Raw genomic sequence first — 16,805 nt, forward strand, 5'->3', positions numbered from 1 at the left:
TCACTGACTCTCTGTGGAGATACAGGAGGCCCCTCACTGACTCTGTGTGGAGATACTGGAGGCCCCTCACTGATTCTCTGCGGAGATACAGGAGGCCCCTCACTGACTCTGTGTGGAGATACAGGAGGCCCCTCACTGACTCTCTGCGGAGATACAGGAGGCTCCTCACTGTCTCTCTGCAGAGATACAGGAGGCCCCTCACTGTATCTCTGTGGAGATACAGGAGGCCCCTCACTGACTCTCTGTGGAGATACAGGAGGCCCCTCTCTGACTCTGCGGAGATACAGGAGGCCCCTCACTGACTCTCTGCGGAGATACCGGAGGCACCTGACTGACTCTCTGTGGAGATACAGGAGGCCCCTCACTGACTCTCTGTGGAGATACAGGAGGCACCTCACTGACTCTCTGTGGAGATACAGGAGGCCCCTCATTGACTCTCTGTGGAGATACAGGAGGCACCTCACTGACTCTCTGTGGAGATACAGGAGGCCCCTCACTGACTCTCTGCGGAGATACAGGAGGCCCCTCACTGACTCTCTGTGGAGATACAGGAGGCCCCTCACTGACTGTGCGGAGATACAGGAGGCCCCTCACTGACTCTCTGCAGAGATACAGGAGGCACCTCACTGACTCTCTGCAGAGATACAGGAGGCACCTCACTGACTCTCTGCGGAGATACAGGAGGCCCCTCACTGACTCTCTGCGGAGATACAGGAGGCCCCTCATTGACTCTCTGTGGAGATACACGAGGCACCTCACTGACTCTCTGTGGAGATACAGGAGGCCCCTCACTGACTCTCTGCGGAGATACAGGAGGCCCCTCACTGACTCTCTGCGGAGATACAGGAGGCCCCTCACTGACTCTCTGTGGAGATACAGGAGGCCCCTCATGACTCTCTGCGTAGATACAGGAGGCCCCTCACTGACTCTCTGTGGGGATATAGGAGGCCCCTCTCTTACTCTGCGGAGATACAGGAGGCCCCTCACTGACTCTCTGCGGAGATACCGGAGGCACCTCACTGACTCTCTGTGGAGATACAGGAGGCCCCTCACTGACTCTCTGTGGAGATACAGGAGGCACCTCACTGACTCTCTGTGGAGATACAGGAGGCCCCTCACTGACTCTCAGCGGAGATACAGGAGGCCCCTCACTGACTCTCTGTGGAGATACAGGAGGCCCCTCACTGACTGTGCGGAGATACAGGAGGCACCTCACTGACTCTCTGTGGAGATACAGGAGGCACCTCACTGACTCTCTGCGGAGATACATGAGGCCCCTCACTGACTCTCTGCGGAGATACAGGAGGCCCCTCATTGACTCTCTGTGGAGATACACGAGGCACCTCACTGACTCTCTGTGGAGATACAGGAGGCCCCTCACTGACTCTCTGCGGAGATACAGGAGGCCCCTCACTGACTCTCTGCGGAGATACAGGAGGCCCCTCACTGACTCTCTGTGGAGATACAGGAGACCCCTCATGACTCTCTGCGGAGATACAGGAGGCCCCTCACTGACTCTCTGTGGGGATACAGGAGGCCCCTCACTGACTGTGCGGAGATACAGGAGGCACCTCACTGACTCTCTGCGGAGATACAGGAGGCCCCTCACTGACTCTCTGCGGAGATACAGGAGGCCCATCACTGACTCTCTGTGGAGATACAGGAGGCCCCTCACTGACTCTCTGCGGAGATACAGGAGGCCCCTCACTGACTCTGTGTGGAGATACAGGAGGCCCCTCACTGACTCTCTGCGGAGATACAGGAGGCCCCTCACTGACTCTCTGCGGAGATACAGGAGGCCCCTCACTGACTCTCTGCGGAGATACAGGAGGCCCCTCACTGACTCTGTGCGGAGATACAGGAGGCCCCTCACTGACTCTCTGCGGAGATACAGGAGGCCCCTCACTGACTCTGTGCGGAGATACAGGAGGCCCCTCACTGACTCTGCGGAGATACAGGAGGCACCTCACTGACTCTCTGCGGAGATACAGGAGGCACCTCACTGACTCTCTGCGGAGATACACGAGGCACCTCACTGACTCTGTGCAAAGATACAGGAGGCCCCTCACTGACTCTCTGCGGAGATACAGGAGGCCCCTCACTGACTCTCTGTGGAGATACAGGAGGCCCCTCATGACTCTCTGTGGAGATACAGGAGGCCCCTCACTGACTCTCTGTGGAGATACAGGAGGCCCCTCACTGACTCTCTGCGGAGATACAGGAGGCCCCTCACTGACTCTCTGCGGAGATACAGGAGGCCCCTCACTGACTCTCTGTGGAGATACAGGAGGCCCCTCATGACTCTCTGCGTAGATACAGGAGGCCCCTCACTGACTCTCTGTGGGGATATAGGAGGCCCCTCTCTTACTCTGCGGAGATACAGGAGGCCCCTCACTGACTCTCTGCGGAGATACCGGAGGCACCTCACTGACTCTCTGTGGAGATACAGGAGGCCCCTCACTGACTCTCTGTGGAGATACAGGAGGCACCTCACTGACTCTCTGTGGAGATACAGGAGGCCCCTCACTGACTCTCAGCGGAGATACAGGAGGCCCCTCACTGACTCTCTGTGGAGATACAGGAGGCCCCTCACTGACTGTGCGGAGATACAGGAGGCACCTCACTGACTCTCTGTGGAGATACAGGAGGCACCTCACTGACTCTCTGCGGAGATACATGAGGCCCCTCACTGACTCTCTGCGGAGATACAGGAGGCCCCTCATTGACTCTCTGTGGAGATACACGAGGCACCTCACTGACTCTCTGTGGAGATACAGGAGGCCCCTCACTGACTCTCTGCGGAGATACAGGAGGCCCCTCACTGACTCTCTGCGGAGATACAGGAGGCCCCTCACTGACTCTCTGTGGAGATACAGGAGACCCCTCATGACTCTCTGCGGAGATACAGGAGGCCCCTCACTGACTCTCTGTGGGGATACAGGAGGCCCCTCACTGACTGTGCGGAGATACAGGAGGCACCTCACTGACTCTCTGCGGAGATACAGGAGGCCCCTCACTGACTCTCTGCGGAGATACAGGAGGCCCATCACTGACTCTCTGTGGAGATACAGGAGGCCCCTCACTGACTCTCTGCGGAGATACAGGAGGCCCCTCACTGACTCTGTGTGGAGATACAGGAGGCCCCTCACTGACTCTCTGCGGAGATACAGGAGGCCCCTCACTGACTCTCTGCGGAGATACAGGAGGCCCCTCACTGACTCTCTGCGGAGATACAGGAGGCCCCTCACTGACTCTGTGCGGAGATACAGGAGGCCCCTCACTGACTCTCTGCGGAGATACAGGAGGCCCCTCACTGACTCTGTGCGGAGATACAGGAGGCCCCTCACTGACTCTGCGGAGATACAGGAGGCACCTCACTGACTCTCTGCGGAGATACAGGAGGCACCTCACTGACTCTCTGCGGAGATACACGAGGCACCTCACTGACTCTGTGCAAAGATACAGGAGGCCCCTCACTGACTCTCTGCGGAGATACAGGAGGCCCCTCACTGACTCTCTGTGGAGATACAGGAGGCCCCTCATGACTCTCTGTGGAGATACAGGAGGCCCCTCACTGACTCTCTGTGGAGATACAGGAGGCCCCTCACTGACTGTGCGGAGATACAGGAGGCACCTCACTGACTGTGCGGAGTTACAGGAGGCACCTCACTGACTCTCTGCAGAGATACAGGAGGCACCTCACTGACTCTCTGCGGAGATACAGGAGGCCCCTCACTGACTCTCTGCGGAGATACTGGAGGCCCCTCACTGACTCTCTGTGGAGATACAGGAGGCCCCTCATGACTCTCTGCGGAGATACAGGAGGCCCCTCACTGACTCTCTGTGGAGATACAGGAGGCCCCTCACTGACTCTCTGTGGAGATACAGGAGGCCCCTCACTGACTCTCTGTGGAGATACAGGAGGCCCCTCACTGACTCTCTGCGGAGATACCGGAGGCACCTCACTGACTCTCTGTGGAGATACAGGAGGCCCCTCACTGACTCTCTGTGGAGATACAGGAGGCACCTCACTGACTCTCTGTGGAGATACAGGAGGCCCCTCACTGACTCTCAGCGGAGATACAGGAGGCCCCTCACTGACTCTCTGTGGAGATACAGGAGGCCCCTCACTGACTGTGCGGAGATACAGGAGGCACCTCACTGACTCTCTGTGGAGATACAGGAGGCACCTCACTGACTCTCTGCGGAGATACATGAGGCCCCTCACTGACTCTCTGCGGAGATACAGGAGGCCCCTCATTGACTCTCTGTGGAGATACACGAGGCACCTCACTGACTCTCTGTGGAGATACAGGAGGCCCCTCACTGCCTCTGTGCGGAGATACAGGAGGCCCCTCACTGACTCTCTGCGGAGATACAGGAGGCCCATCACTGACTCTCTGTGGAGATACAGGAGGCCCCTCACTGACTCTCTGTGGAGATATAGGAGGCCCTTCACTGACTCTCTGTGGAGATACAGAAGTCCCCTCACTGACTCTCTGCGGAGATACAGGAGGCCCCTCACTGACTCTGTGTGGAGATACTGGAGGCCCCTCACTGACTCTCTGCGGAGATATAGGAGGCCCCTCACTGACTCTGTGTGGAGATACAGTAGGCCCCTCACTGACTCTCTGCGGAGATACAGGAGGCCCCTCACTGACTCTCTGCAGAGATACAGGAGTCCCCTCGCTGACTCTCTGTGGAGATACAGGAGGCCCCTCACTGACTCTTTGTGGAGATACAGGAGGCCCCTCACTGACTCTCTGTGGAGATACAGGAGGCCCCTCTCTGACTCTGCGGAGATACAGGAGGCCCCTCACTGACTCTCTGCGGAGATACAGGATGCCCCTCACTGACTCTCTGCAGAGATACAGGAGGCCCCTCACTGACTCTCTGCGGAGATATAGGAGGCCCCTCACTGACTCTCTGCAGAGATACAGGAGGTCCCTCACTGACTCTGTGCAAAGATACAGGAGGCCCCTCACTGACACTGCGGAGATACAGGAGGCCCCTCAGTGACTCTGTGCGGAGATACAGGAGGCCCCTCAATGACTCGCTGTGGAGATACAGGAGGCCCCTCACTGACTCTGTGTGGAGATACAGGAGGCCCCTCACTGACTCTCTGTGGAGATACAGGAGGCACCTCACTGACTCTCTGTGGAGATACAGGAGGCCCCTCGCTGACTCTGTGCAAAGATACAGGAGACCCCTCACTGACTCTGCGGAGATACAGGAGGCCCCTCACTGACTCTGTGCGGAGATACAGGAGGCCCCTCACTGACTCTGTGCGGAGATACAGGAGGCCCCTCACTGACTCTCTGTGGAGATACAGGAGGCACCTCATTGACTCTCTGCAGAGATACAGGAGGCCCCTCACTGACTTTCTGTGGAGATACAAGAGGACCCTCACTGACTCTCTGTGAAGATACAGCAGGCCCCTCACTGACTCTGTGGAGATATAGGGGACCTCTCACTGACTCGGCTGTGTTATGAGATGGAAGGTTGTATTTGCCAGGGTTATCCAGAAGGGTAACTTGGCCGCGCTATCACTGCAGTTTTGCAAATTTGTATTTATTACGAGAAAGTTTGTGCACTGAATTCAGAAGTAATGAGTCCACTAACCCCTTTAGAGATTTTGAAAATTAAATAAAAACATTTGTTATCAAAAGCAAAGAAGTAAAACACATACACAAGGTTACAAGTTACACCTTTAATTATTATTATAACAAATCCCACAATTCCTAATGGCCCTGACTCCCAACTACACCCCCTTTAAGGCAATAGTCGAAAAAGAGATTGGAAATTTAGATAGGCAATCCAGCAAGGTTACCACAGCACCCACTCGACGGTGGAATTCCAATGGCTTTTTAACACAACTTTTGTCACTGGTACAGTAGATTTCTACAAATTGGCTGGAGGCTGTTTCCCCAAGTCTGTTTCACACGGTGTATCTTTTAGATCTTACACAGCCACCCCTGAGACAACTTTCCATCCTTCATGAATGTGGGAATTTTCAGACTGAGTAATTACTGACCTCTCACTGGAACCTTTTCTGTAGAGAGTCAGTTCATTGAAGAGTATTTTTTTCCTCATTGTCCCCAACTGTAAACAGTGATTTGCTTGTTTCTCTTCTGGTTTAGCTGATTTATGTATTATTTTTACAGATTCTGGGTGCTGTTATCCTAGGCTTTGGATTATGGATTCTTCTTGATAAAACCAGTTTTATTGCTGTTGTACGTGAGTATCTGCAGAAATAGCTTTTCTATCCTACAGTGGGGAGATAGGTGCGATAAGGGAAACAAAAAGAACTTTGCAATTCCAAACCCTTTTCCAATCTGAAGGGTGGGATTGATGGATACTTTTGATGCTTTTTAAAAATTCATTTATGGGATGTGCTCATCTCTTGTGAGACCAGCATTTATTGCCCATCCTTAGTTGCTCTTGAGAAGATGGTGGTGAGCTGCCTTCTTGAACCACTGCAGTCTATGTGGTGTAGGTACATCCACAGTGCTGTTAGGGAGGGAGTTCCAGGATTTCGATCCAGTGACAGTGAAGGAACGGTGATACATTTCCAAGTCAGGATGGTGAGTGACTTGGAGTGGAACTTCCAGCTGGCAGTGTTCCCATCTATCTGCTGCCCTTATTCTTCTAGATGGTAGTGGTCGTGGGTTTGGAAGGCGCTGTCTAAGGAGCATTGGTGAATTCCTGCAGTGCATCTTGTCGATGGTACACACTGCTGCTACTGTGCGTCGGTGGTGGAGGGAGAGAATGTTTGTGGATGTGGTGCCAGTCAAGCGGGCTGCTTTGTCCTGGACGGTGTCAAGCTTTTTGAGTGTTGTTGAAGCTGCACTCATCCAGGCAAGTGGAGAGTATTCCATCACACTCCTGACTTGTGCCTTGTAGATGGTGGACAGGCTTTGAGGAGTCAGGAGGTGAGTTACATGCCACATGATTTCTAGCCTCTGATCTGCTTTTGTAGCCACAGTATTTATATGGCTAGTCCAGTTCAGTTTCTGGTCAATGGTAACCCCCAAGATGTTGATAATGGTGGATTCAGCAATGGTAATGCCATTGAATGTCAAGGGGCAATGGTTAGATTCTCTGTTGTTGGAGATGGTCATTGCCTGGCACTTGTGTGGTACAAATGTTACTTGCCACTTGTCAGCCCAAGCCTGAATATTGTCCAGGTCTTGCTGCATTTGTACATGGACTGCTTCAGTATCTGAGGAGGAAAGAATGTTGTTGAACATTGTGCAATCATCAGCGAACATCCCCACTTCTGACCTTATGATGGAGGAAAAGGTCATTGATGAAGTAGCTGAAGATGGTTGGACCTAGGACACTACCCTGAGGAAGTCCTACAATGATGTCCTGGAACTGAAATCATTGACCTCCCATAACCACAACCATTTTCCTTTGTGCTATATATGACTCCAACCATAGGTGTGTTTTCCCCCCCGATTCCCATTGACTCCAGTTTTGCTCGGGCTCCTTTATGTCACACTTGATCAAATGCCGCCTTGATGTCAAGGGCAGTCACTCTCACCTTACCTTGCGAGTTCAGCTCTTTTGTCCATGTTGAGGTCAGGAGCTGAGTGACCCTGGTGAAACCCAAACTGAGCATCAGTGAGCAGGTTATTGCTAAGTAAGTGCCGCTTGATAGCACTGTTGATGATCCCTTCCATTACTTTACTGATGATGGAGAGTAGACTGATGGGACGGTAATTGGCTGGGTTGGATTTGTCCTGCTTTTTGTGTACAGGACATACCTGGGCAATTTTCCACATAGCCGGGTAGATGCCAGTGTTGTAGCTGTACTGGAACAGTTCGGCTTGGGGTGTGGCAAGTTCTGGAGCACAAGTCTTCAGTACTATTGCTGGAATATTCTCTGGGCTCATATCCTTTGCAGTATCCAGTGCCTTCAGCCATTTCTTGATATCACGTGGAGTGAATCAAATTGGCTGAAGACTGGCATCTGTGATGCTGGGGACCTCCGGAGGAAGCCGAGATGGATCATCCACTTGGAACTTCTGGCTGAAGATTGTAGCAAATGCTTCAGCCTTATCTTTTGCACTGATGTGCTGGGCTCCTCCATCATTGAGGATGGGGATATTTGTGGAGCCTCCTCCTCCAGTGAGTTGTTTAATTGTCCACCACCATTCACGACTGGAAGTGGCAGAACTGCAGAGCTTAGATCAGATCCGTTGGTTGTGGAATCACTTAACTCTGTCCATCATTTGCTGCTTAATCTGTTTGTGTTGTAGCTTCACCATATTGACACCTCATTTTTAGGAATGCAGGGTGCTGCTTCTGGCATGCTCTTCTGCACTCTTCATTGAATCAGGGTTGATCCCCTGCCTTGATGGTAATGGTAGAGTGGGGGATATGCTGGGTCATGAGGCTGCAGATTGTGGTTGAATTCAATGCTGCTACTGCCGATGGCCCACAGCGCCTCATGGTTGCCCAGTCTTGGGTTGCTAGATCTGTTCAAAATCTATCCCATTTAGCACGGTGGTAGTGCCACACAACATGATGGAGGGTATCCTCAATGTGAAGATGGAACTTCACCTCAAGAAGGACTGAGTGGTGGTGACTCCTACCGATACTGTCATGGACAGATGCATCTGTGGCAGGTTGGTTGGTGAGGATGAGGTCAAGAATGTTTTTTCCCTCTTGCTGGTTCCCTCACCACTTGCTGCAGACCCAGTCTAGCAGCTATGTCCTTTAGGACCCAGCCAGCTTGATCAGTAGTGGTGCTACTGATCCATTCTTGGTGATGGACATTGAAGTCTCCCATCCAGAGTACATTCTGTGCCCTTGCCACCCTGAGTGCTTCCTCCAAGTGATGTTCAAAATGGAGGAGCACTGATTCATCAGCTGAGGGAGGGTGGTATGTGGTGATCAGCAGGAGGCTTCTTTGCCCATGTTTGACCTGATGCCATGAGACTTCACGGGGTCTGGAGTCGATGTTGAGGACTCCCAGGACAACTCCCTCCCAACTATATACCGCCGTGCCGCCACCTCTGCTGGGTCTGCCGTGGGGACAGGACATACCCAGGGATGGTGAAAGTGGTGTCCAGGACATGATCTGTAAGGTGTGATTCCATGAGTATGACTATGTCAGGCTATTTCTTGACTAGTCTGTGAGACAGCTCTCCCAATTTTGGCACTAGCCCCCAGATGTTAGTAAGGAGGACTTTGCAGGGTTGACAGGGCTGAGATTGCTGTGTTCGTTTCCGGTGCCTAGGTTGATGCCAGGTGGTCCGTCCAATTGCATTCCTTTTTCGTAACTTTGTAGTGGTTTGATACACTGAGTGGCTTGCTCGGCCACTTCAGAGGGCATTTAAGAGTCACCCACATTGCTGTGGGTCTGGTGTCACATGTAGGCCAGAATATGGAAGGATGGCAGATTTCCTTCCCTAAAGGACTTTACCTGATGGGTTTTTACAACAATCACAATGATTTCGTGATCATCTTTAGACTTAATTCCAGATTTATACTGATGTTCTGCCGCCTGTCGTTGCATCTCCATCATTGTGTTATGGGCAGCTCGCAGAGGCTCATCATCTGACTCAGACACAGCGGGTGGCTGGTCTCCAGCAGCCCTCCAAGTGCCAGAGACCTGTGCTGTTCCTGTTTCCAACTGCTATGGAGATGTGTCAGTGAGGTGTTTTCCAGTAGGTGACCCTGAGCCTAATCTAGAGCTATGCCACACCAAGGTGTGTGTCTCTGCACTGTTGGAGGGTGCGGGTGAGTGCAATGATGGTTCTTCCTCAGTGGCTTCCTCCTCCGAGGTGGTCTAAGGGCTGAGGCTTACTTTGTCCCTCCTTGTGTTCCAAGATCGACTGGTGTGTATAAGAGGGGTGTCGCGGAAATCGGAGTGAACACTCAGACCCAGGAGGTTTGTCTCGGAAGCCTTTATTAATCATGATATCACGGAGAGCCCAGTAGCATACAAGGTAGCTAGCTGACACTCTGAGGAAGCATCAGACTACACAAATACTTATAGTAGAAGTTGTACATATCAAAAGAGCTTGAAGGTGATAAGACTGTCTAACTTTCAATGATCAATTACATTGAGAATCATTGTCACACAATTAGTCTATTCTAATTTATGACTATACAGGATATTGGGGGAAGCTCACGTAGTAATAAAAAAGTGAGACAGAGAATAGATAACCATGCTTGACCTTATCTTTAGTGCTAGGGGGTATACACACTAGAGAATAGATAACCATTGCTAGATCCTGGGGGCAGACATCCCAGCCCCGTCCCAAGGACTCCAGGAAGCCTGCCCATGACACTCCCCTTTCTCCCCTCCTGCTTGATTAGCTGGCAGTTGCAGGTGTGCCTGCTAGAACAAAAGAGGGAACTGTGCTGTAGTATTCCACTATGGTGCTGACGAGAGAGGGAACTGTGCTGTAGTATTCCACTATGGTTTTAACCGTTTAACCCTTAGTTGTCCTGCAGATGTATTTTATTCTTCCACAATCCCTCCTTGTTAATCTTTCAGATTAATACCAATGAGGAATAGTATCTTCATCATCATAAGGGGGCTCATAACCATAAGGGAAAGGCCGATCCCTGGCAGGGTAAACCTTTTCTCTCCACCAGTGGGTTTCACTGGGGCCAGTGCGCATCAATTGAGGGACAACTGGAGCTCCTCCTAATCCAGTAGAGACACTGTTAATAACCTGGGAACAGCAAATCCGCAAAGCAATACATGCACAACATCCTATAACACATGCTACAACCAACCCAATTAAAGCGTATAGCAACCAACTTCCCCAACCGGAGAACCAACCTAGTATTACAGACCACCAAGAATCTTTTTTATAAAAGTTACTCAAAACTTCCGTTTCAATACATAATGCAAGTTAGATCACTTGGTAACAGCTGCTATATTGTTGCCGGACAATGTCTTTTACAGCGAGTGGCGTGGACCCAGTCTTCCTTCCCTTTAATCTTCAGAGCCGTTCGAGTTGTTAGCAGCACAAGGTAGGGTCCTTTCCACCCTCTCATGCAATTCAGCTGCTGTTTTGCATAGAGGAAAATGAGTACAAATCCAACATTTAGTCCGATTAACTTGCGAGGCTACGGCCTGCATTCATTGAACCGCAGAATCGGTATTCCATGCACCCACAAGGACCACACAGGACAGGATCCAAATCAGAGTCAGCATTCTGACGGCTCAGTTAAAGTTCTTGCACAAGCGCTTCTGTCCGAGGTCAGCGTCCGCTTGACGTGCGATGCGTGGATCCACAAAGGCGTCCTTCAACCTTCACGGCCATATGGGTGGTGAGCAGGACTTCGAAAGGCCCTTCCCATCGAGGTTCCAAACAGTTTTTTTTTTCTCCTGAAGGTCTTTACTAGGACTAGGTCCCCGGGCTGGTATTGATGGCAGTCTTCAATGGTGGGCTTTTTCTGAGCTTCTACTACCTGTATATGCAAGCTCTTGAGAGAATTAGTGAGCGCTATACAGTATGTAATCATTCCCTCATCCATAGCGTGGATGTCCATTTCCCTAGCAGACAAGGGTGGGGTCACTGGGAGGTGCATAGGACATCCCATTGCAACTTCATAAGGAGAGAGGGAGGTGGTACGGTTAGGGTGAGAGTGCATAGCCATGAGCGCCAAGGGTAGAGCTTCAGGCCATTTCAAACCAGTTTCTTCACATAATTTAGTTTGTTTTTCAGAATACCATTTTGTCTTTCCACCACCCCAGTAGCCTGGGGGTGGTATGGGCAGGAAAGGTGATGGTTGCATTGTAAGGCCTTCCACAGTTCCTTTATCACTTTAGCAGTAAAATGAACAACAATTTTACAACAACAACAGCATCATTTCGTCGGGTGGGATACGCCTCCACCCATCGCGAGAACAAACATACTAGAACTAAAACATAATTATATTCCATACATTTAGGCATTTGTATAAAGTCCATTTGTAGGTGTACAAATGGGCCCCATGGCTGGGGTCCCGTACCAGCAATCACTGTGGGCGTCTTACCTGGGTTATGTCATTGACATATGTATGACAGGTATTACTAATACAATGCCTATTAGCATATTACTATTCACTATACATTCAACATTCATTCTACATGCACGTGTTAAACCCCTGAGCTGGCAACCAGTCAAGTCATGATTCCTGTGTCGTGAGAGATTCAATAGATGCTCATTAGTTACCCATAAAGGGACTACCCCTTCTTTAGTCTGTCTTAAATTTTCTCGGGCTTGTTCCAGTGCCCAAGATCCATAGGTGTTGCATACAGCATTTCTGCTCACTTCGTTTAAAATATCTTTCCCTATTTCAATTAATTTATTGATAGTCCCCGCATGACTTTCGAGCACGGTAGCCAGACTTTGGATTAACCAATGATGTCCCTAATTTGAATATTATAGTGGCATCATTTACCAGGCTGCGCTAAACGCAGTTCCCTCCCAAGCCTGATCGTATCTCGCCACTGAACTGAACTGCTTCAGTCATCAACTGGCGCGTCAGAGCCGTATAGAGTGTTTGGGTATGGATTGAGCACCACTGGGGCAGGACGACACCGGATACATTCAAGACTATGGGTACCAGCTCATGGTGTACATTATCATACAAAACTTCAGATTAACCAGTACCAAACCATTCGCCGGTCCTGGATGCATAGTTGGACAAGATGGATCAGTCGGTGTGGTTTGAGGGCCTTCAATTATCTCTACTCAGACTGTGAAAGTAGAGGTGGGAGGTGGCTGGGTAGTGGGGGACCTCCCATGCTCGATCTGAAGCAAACCCTTACTACAATTTGAAAGCACTTGTTCTCCTACTGTTACATTTATCATTCCCTGTTGCGTCGCATTCGGCACTGTCCATGCTGTACCAAAGTTCCTCCTGCGGTGCAGGATGAGCAGTGATGATCCCCGACCTTGTTGCCAGTACTGATAGGCCCACGACCAGGATCATAGATCTGTGGAGACATTAACATCGGCTCCCATTCTCTGGGTTACCGCTTGGTCAATTGTCATGTATCTTTCTCTTTGGATTTGCCTGCTTCCATATCCTTAATCATCTGTCAGTCTCTAACTTCCTCTCTCAACTTATGTAATTGCCTACTTAATTCCCTTACATTGTGCTGTATTTTTCCTTTCAGTGGCCCTACACCTCCTACTATAATACCTTCAGGTAATAGCATGGCTATTATCATTTCAAATGGGGTGAGCCTGACGGTACTGCTTGGTGTAGCCCACGGCGCATTAGAATATTGGGCTGTTCCCTGTCTCTTGATTGATGTTTTTTTTTTAAAGTTCAGTTCATCCTTTCCACCATCCCTGGACTCAGGGGGTGGTAAGGAATATGGAATTTCTGTTTAATCTCCATAAGATTACACACTTCTTTAATAACTCTCCCTGTTGCACCCCCACTCCTTCCAGTCTACTCCCTCCTGCTGCTGTCTCATGTCAGACCTCAATTCCTTAAACAAATCTACAATGCACCTTCTTATCCTATCTTTCAATGGCTCTGTATCTTCACTCCCAGTGATGGTTCTCTCTGGGAACCGCTTAACTCTGCCTGTCATCAAGGTGTTAATTCTGTGGTCTTACTTTTTGTAGCTCACAGGCACATTAATATAATCAGTAATACATCTATTTAGCCTTTTTCCAGCTTTCCCTTTACCTGTATCCATCTTGTGGTAAATTGTTGTTAAGTATTATTTCACCTTACATTTCAATTCCTGAACTATAGATTCCTCATAGTTTTACCTCTAAGTTTTCTTTCCTGACCATGATCATCCTAAGGTTCTCTTGAGTTCAGTTTCTCTATTGTCTTGATTGTTTAAAATGTTTGCTTACTCTTTAGGCCATATTAACTATTCCATTTCAACAGGAATCTCTGTCTCTAGATCTTTGCTTATCTCCCCTGTGCAGTTCCAATGCCTCAGTTGATGGTCAGATTATCAATTCATTTCCCTTAAAACAGTTTGTACATTATGTCCTCTTTCCCTGACTCATTCTCCTACTTGCCTCATACCATATTACACTTGCAACACCATCTTATCTTGTTCAGGTTGTCTGGAGAGACTTTAAAATATTATCATAACAGTTTTAAAACAGAACTCAAGTATTAACAAGTTTTGCTTCCTTTTCTTCTTCTCAAAGATTTTATTGTCTTAAAAGAAACCCACTAAATTGTGTCTGAACCTTTTCTTTTAGAATTATCCCAGATTCATTAACTCGGCCAAAAATTGGATTTCTGCCAAACTTTGCCAAGGTCTTGAGCTTAGCTTCAAACTTTGGGAACAGACTTACAAACACAAAAGCTTGCAGCATTTGAATTAGAGCCAATTGTTGTCAGGCGTTTTAAAATGAAAATTCCCTTTTGAGAACTTTATCAAGAACCAAACCTCAAATTTTTAAACTTTGTAAGAAATGTAATTTACACTATCAAAATTAAAACAACCTCTTTTTCATGTGTAATGATTTGTATCCAAGTTATAATTTCCGTATGTTCATCGACACATTCTTTATCTTAGATAGCATCCTAGTGATTCAAAAGTAACCTGTTAAATTACACAGCACTTTACGTCTCAAGATTGTCCCAAATTCAAATTCCAGTGCTTTTGGAAAGCAGATTTCCTTTAATATTTAATTCATCTCTTCTTAAGAAACCCCTTTTTATCCATTGGAACCATCTAGACCTTGTGTTTACATCTTTTCATGTTCCTAGAATCCTTCTGAATTTCAAGTAATTTCTTTTTCTCAGCATTTTAGAATACTAACTCGTATGTATTAATCCCAATCAGCTTGGAAGCTGATGATAAGGGTTATTCCCTCCTAGTCTGCAAGGGGGTGGTACAAGGATTGGTTCATCTCAAACAAAGGCAAGCCTTGCTTTATCTTTACACTACCTTCAAATTATGATTTTTGCCAGAAATCTCAACTCAAACCTTATACTCAAAACTTTGGAATATTTGAATAAACTTTTCCTTTAATCTAATATGGGGCTTTCGACTCTAAAGTGCCCAACTACACACACACAAGACAATTCAGGGAAGAAAACACATTAAAGCTCACATACAAATGCTTCATTGCACACAGACAAACACATAGATAAAGGTATGTATCGATACTCCTATAATATTGAACTTAACTCTAAACGAAGCTTCGAGTAGCAGTGGGGGGAATAAAGGGATCTTGAAGGCTCCACCTATAGGGAACTTCAAACTGACAAAAGCTCACATTTTCTCTGCTGCTGCTTGCAAATTGCTCATTAACCCCCTAGGGGTACCCTTTCTCTCTCTCTCTCTCTCTTCAGCACAAACAGCCCTTGTAACTTAGGTCAATTCACTCTTTTTTTCTTTAAGTTACAGAAAATTCAGTAGCGCACTATCTACCTCCCTTAAAACATATTATAAGCGCTCAAATCTGTCCCGATTAAAAGTTCCAGCTCTCCTTTACTTTGAGTCCATTTAACCCAATCAGAAACATATTGGACAATTTCAGGACCGTAATGGACATACATATAAGCATTTGGGGTTCCCTTCAAAGGGGGAACCTGGGGTTTCTTTGATGTCATATTTCCCATTTTACTTAATAATATACACAAAAGAAAACACAGAAATTACTTACTTTTCACCTCCATGGGACTCGAACCCCTGGGTATACTACTACTTTTTTCATCCATTTTTCATTCCGTTTTCTTGCCCATCTTCAAAGTTCCTGATTTAAACTCCGGTTTCGCCGGTTTCACTTTGTTCTTAGTACTTTGCGAAGCGGGGGGAGTGGCAGAGCCCGCTCTGCTGTTGCGACCTCCCATTTATCTGAAAAGGAAACACAGTTAGCAGCGCGGCGCGTTTCCTACCCTACGCGCTCACCGGTGTTTAAGAGTTCCTTGACAAGTCCTCCGATTCTTTGGGTCACTTAAGTCTCTTTGGTCGGTAGCTACCCTTTTACTCGCAGTCCCTTCTCAGCTGGGACGCTGATTCACTGCAATCCCCTTTTCAGCTAGGATGCAGTTCGCACTCTCCCTAATTTGGGAGAGGTATTCCTCCCTTTTTTCCGCGAGGGTTCTTTTTTAGAGATCCGACGGCCCAGGATTTCAATCACCTCTCTAACTTAAGAGGTTACTGGGCATCAGTCGGATCCCATCCTCGTCGCCAATTTGTCGCGGAAATCGGAGTGAACACTCAGACCCAGGAGGTTTGTCTCGGAAGCCTTTATTAATCGTGATATCACGGAGGGCCCAGTAGCATACAAGGTAGCTAGCTGACACTCTGAGGAAGCATCAGACTACACAGATACTTATAGTAGAAGTTGTACATATCAAAAGAGCTTGAAGGTGATAAGACTGTCTAACTTTCAATGATCAATTACATTAAAATATTTATTAACCAAAGAAAAGATTTCAAGCACATACTTAGGTCTACAAATTACTACTATAATAACTCCTAAAATCATTAATTAACCTGACTCCCAGTTACACCTAATTTAAGGCAATAGTCCAAAAATAGATATTTTAGATTTTAAACAGATCCAGCAAATTAACACAATACCCTGGACAGTGGAATTCAAAATGGCTTTCTCCAGCTTCAGTTTCTGTAGACAGCAGTCTTAATGCACAAATACTGGAGGCTTCTCACCCTTCTGTTAGATCTTACGATGCCTTCCCCTGACACATAGCCTCATTCTCTTTTATATATGTTTCACCCCTTTTAATATGTAAATTCCATTGCTTCCATATGTCTGTGGAACTTTATCTTTTCTTTTCATGTTGCCAATATTCTCATTAACCTCTTTGAAATTCAAATTCCCTTTCATCTATCT

General features: G+C 48.3%; 1 protein-coding gene and 1 long non-coding RNA gene across 3 annotated transcripts in view; one reads left to right on the forward strand and one right to left on the reverse strand.

Moving 5' to 3' along the window:
* LOC144684701 (uncharacterized) overlaps positions 1–16,805 on the reverse strand; it is a 466,848-nt gene that overhangs the window by 146,665 nt on the left and 303,378 nt on the right. The window lies entirely within an intron of this gene.
* The window catches only part of cd82b (CD82 molecule b), a 113,923-nt gene that overhangs the window by 43,880 nt on the left and 53,238 nt on the right, over positions 1–16,805 (forward strand). For both annotated transcript variants that reach the window (XM_078548821.1, XM_078548822.1), the window contains one exon: positions 6,165–6,237. In XM_078548821.1, the coding sequence (XP_078404947.1) occupies positions 6,165–6,237 (73 nt within the window). The remainder of the gene's footprint in view (positions 1–6,164; positions 6,238–16,805) is intronic.

The sequence above is a fragment of the Cetorhinus maximus genome, chromosome 9 (assembly GCF_964194155.1).
Source record: "Cetorhinus maximus chromosome 9, sCetMax3.hap1.1, whole genome shotgun sequence".
Classification (NCBI taxonomy): Eukaryota; Metazoa; Chordata; class Chondrichthyes; order Lamniformes; family Cetorhinidae; genus Cetorhinus; species Cetorhinus maximus.